Source organism: Lissotriton vulgaris, chromosome 10 (assembly GCF_964263255.1).
Source record: "Lissotriton vulgaris chromosome 10, aLisVul1.2, whole genome shotgun sequence".
Classification (NCBI taxonomy): domain Eukaryota; kingdom Metazoa; phylum Chordata; class Amphibia; order Caudata; family Salamandridae; genus Lissotriton; species Lissotriton vulgaris.
Window position 1 is genome coordinate 351791177 of NC_141698.1, and position 16406 is coordinate 351807582.

Here is a 16406-nt window from a genome sequence, read left to right on the forward strand (position 1 = left end):
GCACATATGCCGTCTTCCAAACACATACAAACAGTGAGTCAGTCATTGATGCATCTATGTTCTAAGTAATACCCCCACCAAACCATATAGACACTCATAGTGATACTTAAAAAACATCTAATAACCCATATACACACACATGTAGCTACTCATTAACCCATGCAGCCACTTATACACAAAGTGAAACACTGATATAAACATTTAAATATTTAAACAATAATCCCTAATATATGTATTCACTAAAATACACTTAATAAGCCAGTTAACTAATCAATTTTTTTTTTAAAACATCCATTAAGACACTTATTTTAACATTTATTCTTCCATCGACCTTTACATATACATATATAAAACATATGTATTTTTCAGAAAGGCACACATTCACTGGATGGTGTCATCAGTGATGTCATGAGTGATGTCACTGACCATGTCATGAGTGATGTAATATGTGACGTCATCAGCAGTGCATTACACGCGCAAGTTATAGTGAGTCCAACTAACTATAACGTGGAATTTCAATGGTTTTATGTCAGTAAAATGTCCAGCTACATTTGTTTTTAACACTGTGTGCTGTGAGTGTCACTGATAAGTCCAGATGCTGGCCTTGTATATCACTATGCCTTAATAAATAATGATGATGCACCCCAATTAGATTTGAAATGTGTCAAGGGTTGCTTGTAGTCCCACTGAGAGCCATTTGCGCTAGACTGTCCTTAAAGGTATGCTGTGCATAAAGTTGAACCGTGTCTGTAGTGGAGCAGTGAGCATAAAACCATACAATGTAATGTGCACAGAGCACACACCATTGGTTAAGACTAAATTTAGAAAATCCACTGCTTTGGTTCTGTTAGATAGTCATTGACTTCCATGGTGGACACTGAATCACTGTGCACGTCCTTTCCCTCCTGTCCTTGGCATCCCGCCACCCAGTACTGCTCCCTTCTCCACCCGCATCAGCCCACACAGCCCTCCCCCTTCATCAGCTGAATGCACTGTCCAAATTGCACAGCATTCCAGTGCATGAAAGCTAGGTTTGCACTCCACACAGAAATGCAGAGATTAAGAGATAAATTTACTGGTTTGTCACACGGCACAGTACAGCAGTCGCAAATGCTGTGCTGCGAGTGAAGGAGAGAGCAGGAAAGCACCATATTTACAGCAATATGGCACTCGCCTCCCATCTCCCTAATGCCAGCACAGAAATGTGCATCCGTGTACTCACCTTTGCACCATAGTGCAAGGGTGTCTCTACAAGTCTAGCATAGGTTTTGTACTGGAATGATACCCTTTCAGTAGAAAATATTATGCTTAAACTAACTGAAAACCTTTGCCCACCTTGTATGTGTGCTGCACAGTGCAGCACATATGAAAAGGCTGGAAAGAAAAGGAGAAATAAAAGCATTTCTTCTTCATTGTGCATATCTGAAATCGGCGCTATTTTCTGACGCTAAACCTTGTCTACTTTTTTAAGTAAATAAGGCTTAGCTTGAGAAACATTGGGAGGTTCCATGGGAATGGCCATGCATCACCCATGGTACGCCCCTTGACTCTAAGTAAGGAAAAGCAGCGCTATGTGCTGCTTTGAATTACTTTCAAGTGATATTTTTGCAGAAAACAGGTTTTACGCTGGAGAGTAAATGGGTGAAAAAGATTTACTGTCATTTTACATCACTTTTGTGACTCAAATAGGGCGTACAATCTTAGTAAATAGACCCTGAAGTGTAACCATGGGACTGGAATATTTGCTGTGGTTGTTAGAGGGTTTGTCAATGGAACTAGTGGCATAAACAGTGTATGTAATGTATTAGGTCCTAGCCAGCTAACAGTCATTCATCTTTCAGTCCTACCCTGGCACGGGATTAGGTTTGGATTCTGATCGCTGACTCCAGCAATTACTGCATCGAGACATTCATCATGTGAAAATGGAAGGCAGTAGGCACCAGTGTTGTGACCTAGTGAACACACAGGGCCCTAAGTGATTTAATGAATTAGTTAGTGGGGACAAAGGGAAAGTCTATGGGAACCCACAATCCAAGCATTGGCTTTTCGCTTGCTAATCAACAATTCTCACAAAATATCATCTGTCGCTACCATATTACGTAAACCATTCGATATGGGACATGCCAGGTGGGGACCGAAGATCCTTCTGAAAAATCTAATTCTTAATGTTAGTGCTGTTGTGTTTTAATCTTTTGCAATGCAAAAAATGCAGAAGCTATAAAGCACCTGAAACTCTCCTATCTGGCTTGTGCAAAGTCTTTATCATTTCCTCACTTCTTGGTGTTGCAATCTTGTAACTTACAGGCACAAACGTTTCATCAGAGTTTGGGATGCACAGTGTATCAGCCATGTTTATCATTAGTTCTTGGACGCAAGTCAGAAATAAAGGGGAAGCACCAGCCCAGATAAAATGGGTGGCTTCTATGGGTGTCAGTGGCACACCAGGCTTCGTCCCTAGCAGAGCACCCCAAGGATGCAGGCCCTATTCGCAGTCTTCACTGTGCTTTCTGTGGCTAAAACAGCCACCATCCCTCCACCTCCAATGGTTTCCTGGCGCGTTGAAGACGCTGTTGACTTCTTCAACAAGGGATCCAACCAAGACTACATCTTTAAACTTGTAGAAACTGATCCCCAGTATGACTTGGTGAGTACCTAATATAATGCATTGGAGCCACGAATGGTTGACTATTAAATGACCTTATTTGGAAAATAAGAAAATTATTCAGTTAAGAAAATTAGAAAGTTGTTTCTCCGTAACTTGCCTCCACTTAGATTTACTACCTTGAGTTTATGAAATATTGTAGCAGTTCCACTTTTCTGCCAAATCAGCATAGGTGACCATGAAATGTGTAAGAAATGAGGTGCTGAAGCTCCTTTTGCATACACTACTTGAGTCTAATCTCAAGCAGAATAGCAGCTCTGATATTACCATCGTTTTATATTTAATTCTTCCAAGGATGAGTCTGAAAGCACCCTACAGCTGCAGTTTATGGTGAAGGAGACCGAGTGCCTGAAGTCAGAGAACAAAACCATTGAAGAATGCAACTTCCAAGAGCATGGGGTAAGTAAATCTGAGTTTTACACATTGCTGGTCATAGGTTTACCTCTGTGAATGCATGGGTTTAGAGCAATTCTAATGTTAATTCTCTAAATCCTTATATCATATATCAACAGCCTTTGTCTTTTCCTTTCACTGGGCAGAAGCAAACATGTCACCTCTACTTTTAGACCATTGCTCCAAGTCTCTAATGACCTCATTCTGAGTTCATTGGTCTCATGGACCACCAAACCTGAGGTGGCGGACCACAGACCGCCAGACTGGCAGTTCGCCCGCCACATTAGGAGGGTGGCAGTTGAACCGCCATGGGACCGTTGCTGCCGCCATGGATCCTTGAACCCTTGTGGTGCTGCAGCGGTCTGAGGCCCTTAATATGCTGGTGGTTCTGCTGTGCCACAGCCAAGCATATTAGGAGTTTCCTCACTGCCACACTTTTCATTGCATTGAGGAACCAAAGGGGGCTCTACAGGGTCCCCTGTTGCCTCTACACATGAGGTGCATGCAGTGGGGCACATGTTGTGCCCCCCTGCGTGCAAGCATCCCTAGTTACTGCAAGGTATTATCTTGACAGTCCATGCCCTGCAGGAACTGCCTTTTACGCTCCCATTGTGGTGCCTTTTTCAAAGGAACGACAGTGGATCAAATAAGTTGTACTCTGGCAGGCGGTCTCTAATTGCTTTGGCAGTGTTGAGCTGGGCCGCAGGGTGGCGGCCCTGCTCCGTGACCGTCAAAGTCATAATAAAGCCCTAAGTCCCATGTGTCTTGGATATCATATGTTCAGGATGCAGTACTCTGTTCATAGTCACTGTCATAATTGAGACTGACAGTATGGTAAACAGAAGTGCGGTGGAAACAGGACTAGCAGCAATCTGCTGAACAACAACCCATAGACTGCATATATACGTCCATCACCACTTTAATGTAGGCCGGAAAGGAAAAGATATGGAGGGGTAATAAACAGCTTGTGACTAGACCTGTGTAAAGCTAGGCATTATCACCTTGCATGAGATCATTTGAAAACAACCATTATAGTTATATATCATCTAAAATAGCTCTTGGAAATATTTCCATAGTTTGCAGGTAAAATACATCTTTGAAAAGTTCCGTTTTCAGGAGTTCCCACACTCAATGGAATCAGCTTCAGTTGAGGGATGTCCAATGAAGCCGTTGTGTAATATCGAACTCTGGATATATAAGGATCTTCTTTCAAAAGTAATCTCTTAAAGGATTGCTCCGTGATCAGATTGACCCATTATGATTACAGGTCTCTGACTGTAGCATAAATTACATGTCTGATTTTGTAGGTAAAAAAGGGCTTTGCCGCAATCACAATATGCTTTCAGGCACATGCATCAAAGGAAAAACCGGTCGCAAATCAGAATATGCCCCTTTGCGACCGGTATTTTTGCATTTGGGATGCATCATCCCAAATGCAAAAATCGCAATTTAAGGAATCTCTAAATTGCGATTCCTTAAATTGTGATTGCATTTAAGGAATCCCAAATTGAGATTCCTTAAATGCAATGCATTAAGGTTAAAAATTTAGCGATTTCGCTAATAGGAGTAGCAAATTATCATGATGTTGAACTTCATGATAATTTGCAAAAACTTTGAATAAATGCACTTTTGTGCATTTTTCAAAGTTTCATGTTGCGCACAGACATGCCCTTAGGGCATGTGTGTGTGCAACATATGTGCACAGATCAATTTCAGGGGTGCAACAGGGTGTCATTTTGACACCCATGTACCTTTGAAATTGAATGACCTACTGGTACTCGCAAATTGCTCACGCAATCTCCAACTCATTCGTATGGGCCTGGAAAATGATAGGTCATTTGTCATGTGGCTACTCCTTGGAGTACCAGAGTCCTTCTTCAATTCCTAAAAGTTGTATTTGCTGCCACAGCATACATATAATTAATCAGCTGGAAGTTCAACAAACTAACCTCATTCTAATCATCTCATTCTAATGTGTTCCATGCTACAATTTGGTGTCCTCCATCTTTAAGCCTGTAAGCCACAGAAAATGCATGTATTTGACTACTGAGAATGTCACCATCTGAGATGAAAATCATGTCTGTATGTAAGCAAGTATAGAGCAGAAACGTACCCTACAAAGTAGCAGAACTCGATAGAGTGGCAAAAGTACGAAAGGGGGTAATGAGCAGGGTGTATAAAAGAGAAGTAGGGGAGGGGTTTAACAGGGAAGGAGAGTGGAGAGAGATCCTCGATGGGGAAGGAAGTTATAACGGGTGTGGTTTTATTCACATGGGTACAGCACAAAGTCATGATTTTACCCTTCTAAAGAGAACAAAAGACAGAGAACAAAGCACATGTTCATTGGGTTTTCCCCAATGAGCAAATGTTTCACAAACACAATTAACCATATGTCTCACTTCAATATCCTCCTCTGTTGGTGCTCAGAGGATTCCCGAGGTAATGTCCACACTGAAGAAGTTGATCAGGTCAAGAGTAACAAATGTGATTAAAACCATACACAGTAACAAACAGCCGTAGCCGCTGCAAGTAAGAGCGGTGGGGCAGGCTGGGGGGATTTCGAGAGATGACCACGAGGGAAAATTATGTATTTATTTAATTTTCTCTTGTGGTGGTCTCTCGAAATCCCCCCGCCAGCCAGCCCCACCGCTCTTACCTACAGCGGCCGCGGCTGGTAACAAAGTACAGACGCAAGGCATGCAAGACAGAATTGTTAATTCTACATTTAAAATCATATTGCATAGGCAACACCTCCTCTCTATAAAGCTTCCAAAGACTGAGGGAAATATGTACAATAAAGTGGAAAAGCATGCCGTTAGCCTCCTGGGCTTAATGACACGCTCCACCACTTCGGAAACGCAAGGCTGCACCTTATTTACAATGTGGTACAGCCATGCGTTTCCCCCTGCGATGGTGCTAAGTTTAACACCTTAGCGCCAACACATGCACCCTTGTGCCAGAGTGCAAGAGTGCCTTTGTGCAGGGGAGGATTGGTTCTGTGTAGACAGGTGTCCCTTCCTGCACATAAACAATCCTAAAATGCCATTTTGTAACTTTCATGTGTGCTGCTTCATGCAGCACACAGGAAAGTTACCAAATGGCATTTTTTTAAAAGGTTTATTTATGTACAAGAAGGAACACCTTCCTGTACATAAACAAACCATGGCACTTTGCTTTTTCGATGTGTGCTGCACAAGGCAGCAAACATGGAAAAAGCCAAAACGAGGAGAAATAATACATTTTGCGCCGTTTCGCCACATTACGACCAGGATTTTCCTGGTCTTAATTTTGGAGCTACCTCCTATGTATGCCACCTTTTGTACATAGGAGGCAGCGTCAAATACAATGGGTGTTGCAGTGGAACGGCCACCACAACACCCAGTGCACGCCTCTTTCACGCTTAACATAGCGTGAAAGTGTGCCTTATGTACAAGGCAGGGTTAAGCCACATTAAGTGGCTTAATGCTGCCTTGTACATAAGGCAAGGCCCCTATCGTCACGGGAACGTCATAAAACGTGACGTTCCCGTGGCGGTAGGGGCTTGGACATGTGCCCCTGAGTTCCCTTGTAGCTAAGATATTGGCAGATGAACGAAACATACCCACCAATTAAATTAGACTAGTCTCAGGCCCTGTGCTCACTCCAAGGCCAAAGAAATGGACTCAGTCGTCTTTTTTCGATTGTCACTGTCTACATACCTATGGAATTTAACTTAATATTCCTAACAGTAAACATGGTTCAGTCATCTGAAGCAGTGTGTCATGTTATGCACCATCACATGTTTAATACATCAGGTCCCCCTCCCCCATCCACGCCATATCTCACTTTTTGACCCATGCAGGTAAAATATGCTGACATTGAGTGCTATGTTACTTTTGCTTGCAGGCAATAAAAGTGTGCTCAGCGGCCTTCCTCGTGGACCCAGAAAGAAATGGAATTGTGATCATTTGCGAAAGCTTTGTTACCGAGGTATGTATTCACTTCTAATAAGATCTTTTGGCCTGCGCGCTCCTTACTGCAGTTGCAATTTTAAGCTGTGCTGTTTTTAAATTTATGCGCGCTGTTGGTCATCGCGCTACAGAGTTGCTAGGGCTCTTTTAATTCGCGCTGCTAGCTAGGTGTCGGTTCATAAAGGCCGGGGAATTAGTTTAGGCTTACCTGCACTTCAATGTGGATTTCACCCGCGTTTGGCGGGACACAGACAGTGTAGTGGGTCCGACCGCCATCTTGGGTGGGTCAAGGCTGGGAGCACTTCGGGCGCCATCTTGCGGAGGGCAAGGGATGCAGGAGGCGGACTTCCGCACTTGATAAGCTTATTAAAGCTACCGGGGTGCAGTCAGGTCAGATCTTTTGGCCTGCGCGCTCCTTACTGCAGTTGCAATTTTAAGCTGTGCTGTTTTTAAATTTATGCGCGCTGTTGGTCATCGCGCTACAGAGTTGCTAGGGCTCTTTTAATTCGCGCTGCTAGCTAGGTGTCTGTTCATTAGGCCGGGGAATTAGTTTAGGCTTACCTGCACTTTAATGTGGATTTCACCCGCGTTTGGCGGGACACAGACAGTGTAGTGGGTCCGACCGCCATCTTGGGTGGGTCAAGGCTGGGAGCACTTCGGGCGCCATCTTGCGGAGGGCAAGGGACGCAGGAGGCGGACTTACGCACTTGGTAAGCTTATTAAAGCTACCGGGGTGCAGTCAGGTCAGATCTTTTGGCCTGCGCGCTCCTTACTGCAGTTGCAATTTTAAGCTGTGCTGTTTTTAAATTTATGCGCGCTGTTGGTCATCGCGCTACAGAGTTGCTAGGGCTCTTTTAATTTGCGCTGCTAGCTAGGTGTCGGTTCATTAGGCCGGGGAATTAGTTTAGGCTTGCCTGCACTTTAATGTGGATTTCACCCGCGTTTGGCGGGACACAGACAGTGTAGTGGGTCTGACCGCCATCTTGGGTGGGTCAAGGCTGGGAGCACTTCGGGCGCCATCTTGCGGAGGGCAAGGGACGCAGGAGGCGGACTTACGCACTTGGTAAGCTTATTAAAGCTACCGGGGTGCAGTCAGATCAGATCTTTTGGCCTGCGCGCTCCTTACTGCAGTTGCAATTTTAAGCTGTGCTGTTTTTAAATTTATGCGCGCTGTTGGTCATCGCGCTACAGAGTTGCTAGGGCTCTTTTAATTTGCGCTGCTAGCTAGGTGTCGGTTCATTAGGCCGGGGAATTAGTTTAGGCTTACCTGCACTTTAATGTGGATTTCACCCGCGTTTGGCGGGACACAGACAGTGTAGCGGGTCCGACCGCCATCTTGGGTGGGTCAAGGCTGGGAGCACTTCGGGCGCCATCTTGCGGAGGGCAAGGGACGCAGGAGGCGGACTTCCACACTTGGTAAGCTTATTAAAGCTACCGGGTGCAGTCAGGTCAGATCTTTTGGCCTGCGCGCTTCTTACTGCAGTTGCAATTTTAAGCTGTGCTGTTTTTAAATGTATGCGCGCTGTTGGTCATCGAGCTACAGAGTTGCTAGGGCTCTTTTAATTCGCGCTGCTAGCTAGGTGTCGGTTCATTAGGCCGGGGAATTAGTTTAGGCTTACCTGCACTTTAATGTGGATTTCACCCGCGTTTGGCGGGACACAGACAGTGTAGTGGGTCTGACCGCCATCTTGGGTGGGTCAAGGCTGGGCGCACTTCGGGCGCCATCTTGCGGAGGGCAAGGGACGCAGGAGGCGGACTTCCGCACTTGGTAAGCTTATTAAAGCTACCGGGGTGCAGTCAGGTCAGATCTTTTGGCTTGCGCGCTTCTTACTGCAGTTGCAATTTTAAGCTGTGCTGTTTTTAAATGTATGCGCGCTGTTGGTCATCGCGCTACAGAGTTGCTAGGGCTCTTTTAATTTGCGCTGCTAGCTAGGTGTCGGTTCATTAGGCCGGGGAATTAGTTTAGGCTTACCTGCACTTTAATGTGGATTTCACCCGCGTTTGGCGGGACACAGACAGTGTAGTGGGTCCGACCGCCATCTTGGGTGGGTCAAGGCTGGGAGCACTTCGGGCGCCATCTTGCGGAGGGCAAGGGACGCAGGAGGTGGACTTCCGCTCGGTCTAATACCATATAAGGATGGAGTACCAAGCGTGCAGCGGTCACGCGCAGCGGGCGCGACGTAGGGTCGCCGGAGGTGCGCCAGAGGTAAGCCCGTTTGCGCCCGTTCGCGCAACGGGCGCGCACAGGGCCGCTTCCTCTGGTCCTCCGCACTCTCCTCGCCTAGTTTATTCTCGGACTGCCCTTTTGGATCTAAAACCGATTCTGGCGCCCCCAACTCAGAGGGCTACTGCTTTATCCCTGTCTCAATCTCTGTCTTGCGGACTGCTTAATGTTCGGTCGCTTTGCAAGCATCATACAGAGATTGCATTCTTGATCGAATCCACAGGGCTGGATGTGTTGTTTTTAACTGAAACTTGGATTCGGGAGGATTGTCTAGTTGAATTGGGACTAGCCTGCCCCCCAGGTTTTAAAATTATTCACACCCCTCAGTTGAATAACAGAGGTGGTGGAATTGGTATCATCTTCAGAGAATCGCTGGGTCTCTTCCAGCTTAAAATTAATGAGGTTTTGGGTTTTGAACTGATCGGATTCTCTATCAAAGTTCTGGAGAGAACATTACTCACAGGTGTGCTATGCTATCGCCCACCGGGCTCTGCACCCTCCCTATCAGATTTCCTTGACCTGATATTTGATCTATCTAATACCCACTCTAAGCTGTTGGTCCTGGGGGATTTCAACTTATGGCAGGGTGGTCCACTGGATGGGGCATTTATGACACTCTGCCAAGCTTTTGGCGATATTCAGTTGCAGCAACTGGTCAGTTCTGCGACCCACAGGGGAGGTCATGTCCTGGATCTGATTTTCGCTGACGCTCAATCAGTAGTGGGCAACGATATTTTACGCCAATGCTGGACCGACCATGCTCTGGTAGCTTTTTCCCTTTGTATAGGGGTCTATTCCTCTGAAGCAGCTGGTTTAGGACTGTCGAAACTGGGTAGACCTTGGTCCCGACTATTTAAGACATCCTCATTGCCTTCTTTTTTACCCGACAACTTCTGTTTGTGTAGCTCGGTGGAGGAAAGCTACCTTACTTTGTGCCGGTCCATTACCGACACGCTAGACAAGGTGGTGCCCCTTCGTAAGTCTCGAGGGAGAGTGAACCGGGCTTTTCCCTGGTACACGGAAGAGCTACGGCAGTTGAAGTTGAGCTGCAAACGTGCTGAGAGAGCTTGGAGGAAGCAGTATTCAACCTCAGCAAAGGCCTCGTTCAGGCTCGCACTGCATGGCTACAAAGCGCAGATCAAGCTGGCTAAGGCGGCTTTCTTGGAATCCACCTTGAATCTGGCGCCTAATAAATCTCAAGCCCTGTTTAAAATTGTCAGGGATTTGTCCCATCCAGAGTGTGTGGCCAACATGGTTGTTGCGTCACAGGCCTTGTGCGACTCCCTGGCGAGTGCCTTTGAGGAGAAGACTGCAACGATCTTAGAGGGTTTAAAAAATCCTCTGCTCCCTGCTCTCGATCTGGGAGCTCCGGTTAGCCCACTCAGTCGACCCCGGCCAGTTGGCTTTAGCCCGGACTTGGGAGCTCCGAACGGGTCACCCAGTTGACCCCAGCCGACTGATGCAGCCCTCACATCGGGAATTCTCGACTTGGGAGCTCCGGCTGACCCGCCCAGTCGACCCCAGACGGGTGTCTCTGGCCCCAGTCTGGGAGCTCCGGTCGGGCCACCCAGTCGACCCCAGCCGATCAACCCATTCCTTGGTTTGGGAGCTCCGGATACTTTCTCCAGTCGACCTCAACTGAGAATCTTTCCCGGTCCCTCTTTTGAGGAATTATACAGCCTGGCACATACGGTGTCTTCAGGCTCTCCGCTCGACCCAGTGCCTCCTAAATTTTGGAAGGTCTTCCACGCGGAACTTTTTCAGCCTTTGTAATCCATCTGTCTCCAGTCGCTGGAGCTGGCATCTGTTCCCGAGTGCTGGAAGCTAGCAGTAGTGTCACCTCTGCTCAAGAAACCAGCGTTGGACCCTGCTTGCCTTTCCAACTACAGACCAATCTCTTTGCTCCCGTTTCCTATTAAGATCATGGAAAAATGGGTGACCCGCTCACTCTCAGGCTTCCTGGAGAACATCGGATGGTTCGATGAGGCACAGTTTGGCTTCCGCCCCGGGCACGGGACGGAGTCCGCACTGGTAACCGTACTGGACACTCTTCGTTCGCGTATCGACAGTGGTCGGGCAGCCTTTTTAGTGCTGCTCGACATGTCGGCCGCGTTCGATACGGTTTGCCATCGGACCCTTATCAGGAGACTAGAGGAGTGCGGGATCACAGAGGCCGCAAGAGACTGGCTGATATCCTACCCTGGCTGCCGGCAACAATTGGTATCGCTTCCTCCATTCTGTTCTGAGCCAAGGAAAGTAGGTCAGGGGGTCCCACAGGGCTCGGCCATCAGCCCTATACTTTTTAATCTGTACCTCCGCCCCTTGGTCCAGCTCATAAAATCTTTTGGTGTCTCGGTTTTTAATTACGCCGATGACACCCAGCTGGTCTTTTCCTTGGAAGGAAACAATGCGGTCCCGCTGGAGACATTTCACCGCTGTATGGCAGCCACAGCGGACTGGCTACGGGCCAACTCCCAGAGAACTTTTGGCCTGCTACCTTTCCTGAGCCAGTGTCGGCGGCGGAATCAGCTCGTAACTTGGGGGTGATCTTTGGCCCGAACTTACAGCTTGACATGCACGTCAATAAAACCATTTCTACGTGCATGATGCTGTTACGCATGTTGCGTAAAGTTCTGCCCCTTCTCCCCCCCCCCAGGCCAGGCCGGAAGTAGTTCGCGGTACCATACTAAGTCGTCTAGACTATTGTAATGCGCTACTTCTGGAGGCCCCAAAAAATCTGTTGGGGAAATTACAATGGGTGCAGAACATGGCCGCCAAGTTGGCTCTTTCCCGCCCTAGGTCTAGCTCTTCCACTCTAGCTCTAATAGATCTACATTGGCTCCGGGTACATCTGCGAGTGCTGTACAAAGCCGTGTGTTTGGTGTTTAAGGCAGTTCACCAACAGGGCCCAGTACCTCTGCAGTACCTCTGCAGAATATGTTTGCTTGGTACTCTGCATCGCGGCCCCTTCGCTCTTCTTCGGCACAGTTACTTGTAGTCCTGAGGTTTCAGAGAGTCAGGATGGGTGGCCGCTCATTTAGTGTTGCAGCGGCCAAACTTTGGAACTCCCTGCCTCTCTCTTTGAGAAACCACAGGGATTACTTGCCGTTCAGGAAAGCGTTTCCTAAAATTGTTTGAGCAGTGAAAAGTGTAATCGCCTGAAGTTCAAAGCGCCAGGATGCCCTCTGGGTGACAGGTAGCGCTCTATAAGTACACAAAATAAATAAATAAATAATAAATAACTTGCGATTGTGTGTATTTCCTAAGGTTTTTTGGTGAGATGTTTCTGCTAATTTTGTATTTAAACATAAATCCGCTTGAGAACAGGATACTGCATTTCTCCCATGTTAAAATGGCATCAATCTAATAAAAACATTTGCTACACGCCAAAAAGTGTTTTGGTCTCCCAAAAATCCCACTTTACCATAGTATTCCGTGGCACTGTAGGAAACAAGTTTGTGTGTGTATGTGTTCCGTGTAAAAAGGACAGCATGCCATAACTTATACTGAAGTGGGCTGAAAGATTGCTCCTTATTGTTTGCTGGAGTGGAAGGAAGAAAAATGAAAATTGCACCAACCACAGATTAATTAACAAAGTCAGGCTGAAACCCCTATAAGTGTCTATGCTATACACATATTTGAAGTAAATTCAAAAGCTTTTGGCTAATACATATCTAAAAAGAATCAATCAGTCTTGCATTGGCTGCAATCCTCTTGCCTTTGAGAAAGAAAGAAAGAAAGAAAGAAAGAAAGAAAAAAAGAAAGAAAGAAAGAAAGAAAGAAAGAAAGAAAGAAAGAAAGAAAGAAAGAAAGAAAGAAAGAAAGAAAGAAAGAAGTTTCAAATAGACACAATCTGGTATGCAGTGACATAACAGCAAAAAACACAGGCACTGAAGGGAACTAGCTTGTGTGCGGATGTGCTCATTGTGAGAGGATAACATGCAGTCCCTCAAAGTTAAGTTAATCAGTTTCTGAACTAGGCTACATACTGTAGTGGACTCAAAATTTGATTGACTCAACAGACCAATGGATGAAGAGAGGTGCCTAAAAGTCCCTGTATGTAAGGTATATTATTTGCATTTTAGTAAAATTAAGCGGTCTAGTATAATGCTATACAGCGGTACAGATGACTTCACAAAGGGGTACATAGCAGTTACCTTGCACTCACTTGTTTGAAAAAGGACTAGGTCTGGAGAGGGCAGGATTCAATCCCTCCTCTACCTTTGTTCACATTCCACTTGAAGCAAGTTGCAGTTGTCACCCTGCTTCTCAAGCGTCAGTTTTCATCTTCCTGCAAAGCCACTGTTACCCACTTAAGGCTTACTTACTTGTCTTTCAGGCATGAGTCCCTCTGAGATACATGTATGACTGGTCTGGTTGCAAAATACTGGGGGCCTCTAAACAACCCTGTAGTAATCCATGCAATCTTCTGATGTATAATGTAATTATACATGTCTGCATGGCACAATACTTCACGCCCACGCAGCCACAGCTTTTGGTTCTCCTAGCAATGCCACTTTTTGCATTGTCCATACAAAATAAAATGAGTGACTCGAGCTCCGATATCACTGGGACGTAACACCCTTTGACTTTGTTATTTTTATTTGGTCTTTAAATGTTTCAACTATTTTATATCTTTTATTCGATGTCTGTTTTATGAGGAAATTCACATTGTTTTTGTAAATGATTTTAGGTAATCATACAATAAAGATTTTACTTACTTCACTGTTACCCATTTGAGAAACGTTACACATTTTTAATTGCAAGTAACTGGCCAACAGGGGCAACCAACAGGTAAGAAACAGTGAAAAACCTGCGTCCTCGGATAGGTGTCATGCATTCTTTTTAGGTATAGTTCTGCAGGGCTCCATTGCCCATAGTCCACAGTACACTGTTTTTTGTTTAGCACTGTGCCTCCTAAATTCACTACATCCTCGAAAGTTTTATCCCTTTGCATTGTCTGATATACACACACTCAGAAACCACATGCATTGCTCTATTCCAGAGGTTTACAGAACACTTGATAAAGATCACTGTTAATTTGCCTATAGTTTAAAGTAAATGTTTAAACATTGTTTCTAAATGTGTCTTTCCATTTCTTTATTTTTTCATCTTGTCACGGTTGACGGTTCTAGCTAAAGATGAAGATGGGGTGTAAGGGGCAACTCTTACTTTACATTCTTGTTTTTCGCTGTTTTTTTCGCTGTCTGGACTTCTGGTAGCACAGGGGCATATTATCAACAACTAGCGATATTTATCGCTAAATAGGCTTAACAACATTATTTTTATCGCCGAGCAGCGCCGGATTTTATCGCAGAGATAACGTGCTATTAGCAACGTTTATCTCTGAAGCGATAACATTTCCGGCGATAGCGGTGAAATGCGTGAATATCACTGTAAATCCAGCGATATTCAGGCATTATCGCTAACAGGGACTTAGCCTGAATATCCACCTCCCATTGGATATACAGGCTAAGAACTGGTCTGAGCATGCGCTAGGTTTTAGCGCGAATATTTCCATCGCTATGCCTGCATTCATAATAGACGATAGCGATGTTAGCGACTGCTTTCCGTCGCTAACAGGTTGGGTACGCCCACTTTGCATGTCATTAGCGATAAATATCGCTGGCATGCAAAGCGGGCCCCAAACCACTCGCTATCGCCTACAAGCTGTCGCTAACTGCTGTTAGCGACAGCTTGCTAATAGGGCGATAGAATTATCGCTGCTTAGCAGCCGAAAACATAATCTCTTATAGCCTGCCTTGATAATACGCCCCACAGTTCTAGGCTTTGTCTTTTCTACCCTATTCTCGAGTAAAAGTTTGGGATTAGAGCTGCTGGCAGCGAATTGCTTTTCCATTGGTACATTGAATAGGCCTTGTTATGGCAACTTGTCAAGGACAAAGAGTATGTGGGTGTATTTATCTTGATGCCTTGACAAAGGTTTTTCTCTTTTGCAGAGTTCTCGTGTTCGGAGGTCCAGCTGGAGCTACCGAAGGAGACACAATAGAACGTACTACAGGCCGAGACCTAACAGTTACACCAATATCCTGAACCGAAGGCGCCCGAACACCAACAGGAACACTGGGCTCATATATGTGTAGGGACCGCAGATAATGGTTATCATGTGCTTTGCTTGACAGGCACCACAAGCCGATGTTTTTAGAACGTACTGAATGTCTTCTTCTTCAAACATAAGTCTACATACTTGAAAAGGTTATTACATTTTCCCTCCTTTATCCATTTGTGGTCTTTTTCATTTCAAAGTGAGGTGTTAGCAACCATTTCCCACAGAGTAGTAAAACGTTTTTGCTCTCTGAACAAAATAAACGTTTTCTGACTAGTTCTAAAATTTCTTAAAGTTGATTGAAAGAAAAAAAAACCTGTACCAATTGGCACGCACAATAGATGGTAAACCATTAAGGACTGTATGTATCAAAGTATCAAGCAATGCATTTGTATATCGAAAGGGAGGACTTTGTGTTCTCACTTGACTCTCTTAAGGCCAGATGTAGGAAGCCTAATACTGGTCGGTAACGGCAGAAATTACCGAATTTCGGCCGATACCGACCAGTATTAGGCTTTTTTGATGTAGGAGGCCAAAATGAAGGATTCGGTAATTTACTGAATCGGTAATTTAAGGAATCGGTAAATTACAGAATTCTTAAAATACCAATTCGGTAAGTTACTGAATCCTTAATGTAGGGAGCACTGAAATGAGTGTTTTTCCCATTTCAGGATTCGTTGTTTACCACCAACTACAAGTTGGTGGTAAATATCAAAAACCCTGAAAAAAGCAATTTATGACAGTGCCATGTGGCAGACATACATGCCCTTAGGGCATGTATGTGTGCCACATGTGCACCCATGCACTATTCAGAGGTGCAACAGGGTGTCAAAGTGACACCCTGCCACCCTTGACTGTGTTTCCCCTTTTACCGAATCAGTATTTACCGATTCAGTAATTCCCATTCATTCCTATGGGCCTGGAGGCCCACAGGGATGAATGAGAAATACTGAATCAGTAAATACCGATTCGCTATTAACCGAATCTATCCGATTCTGTAAAAAATACCGAATGATTACCTACATCCAATTTACCGATTCTAAAATACAGAATCAGTAAAATTCGGTATTTTAGAATCAGTAAATCTGGATTACCTACATCTGGCCCCTA

The 16406-nt window shown here is 45.3% G+C and overlaps 1 protein-coding gene across 1 annotated transcript; it reads left to right on the top strand.

Annotated features, from left to right (window-relative positions):
* Window positions 1-2406: 2406 nt before the first annotated feature.
* On the top strand, window positions 2407-15699 carry LOC147685235 (cathelicidin-related peptide Oh-Cath-like). The gene is made up of 4 exons (XM_086941131.1): window positions 2407-2644; window positions 2957-3061; window positions 6941-7024; window positions 15190-15699. The coding sequence occupies exons 1-4, from the start codon at window positions 2474-2476 to the stop codon at window positions 15331-15333; spliced, it is 504 nt and encodes a 167-aa protein (XP_086797257.1). The 5' UTR covers window positions 2407-2473; the 3' UTR covers window positions 15334-15699.
* Window positions 15700-16406: the final 707 nt, after the last annotated feature.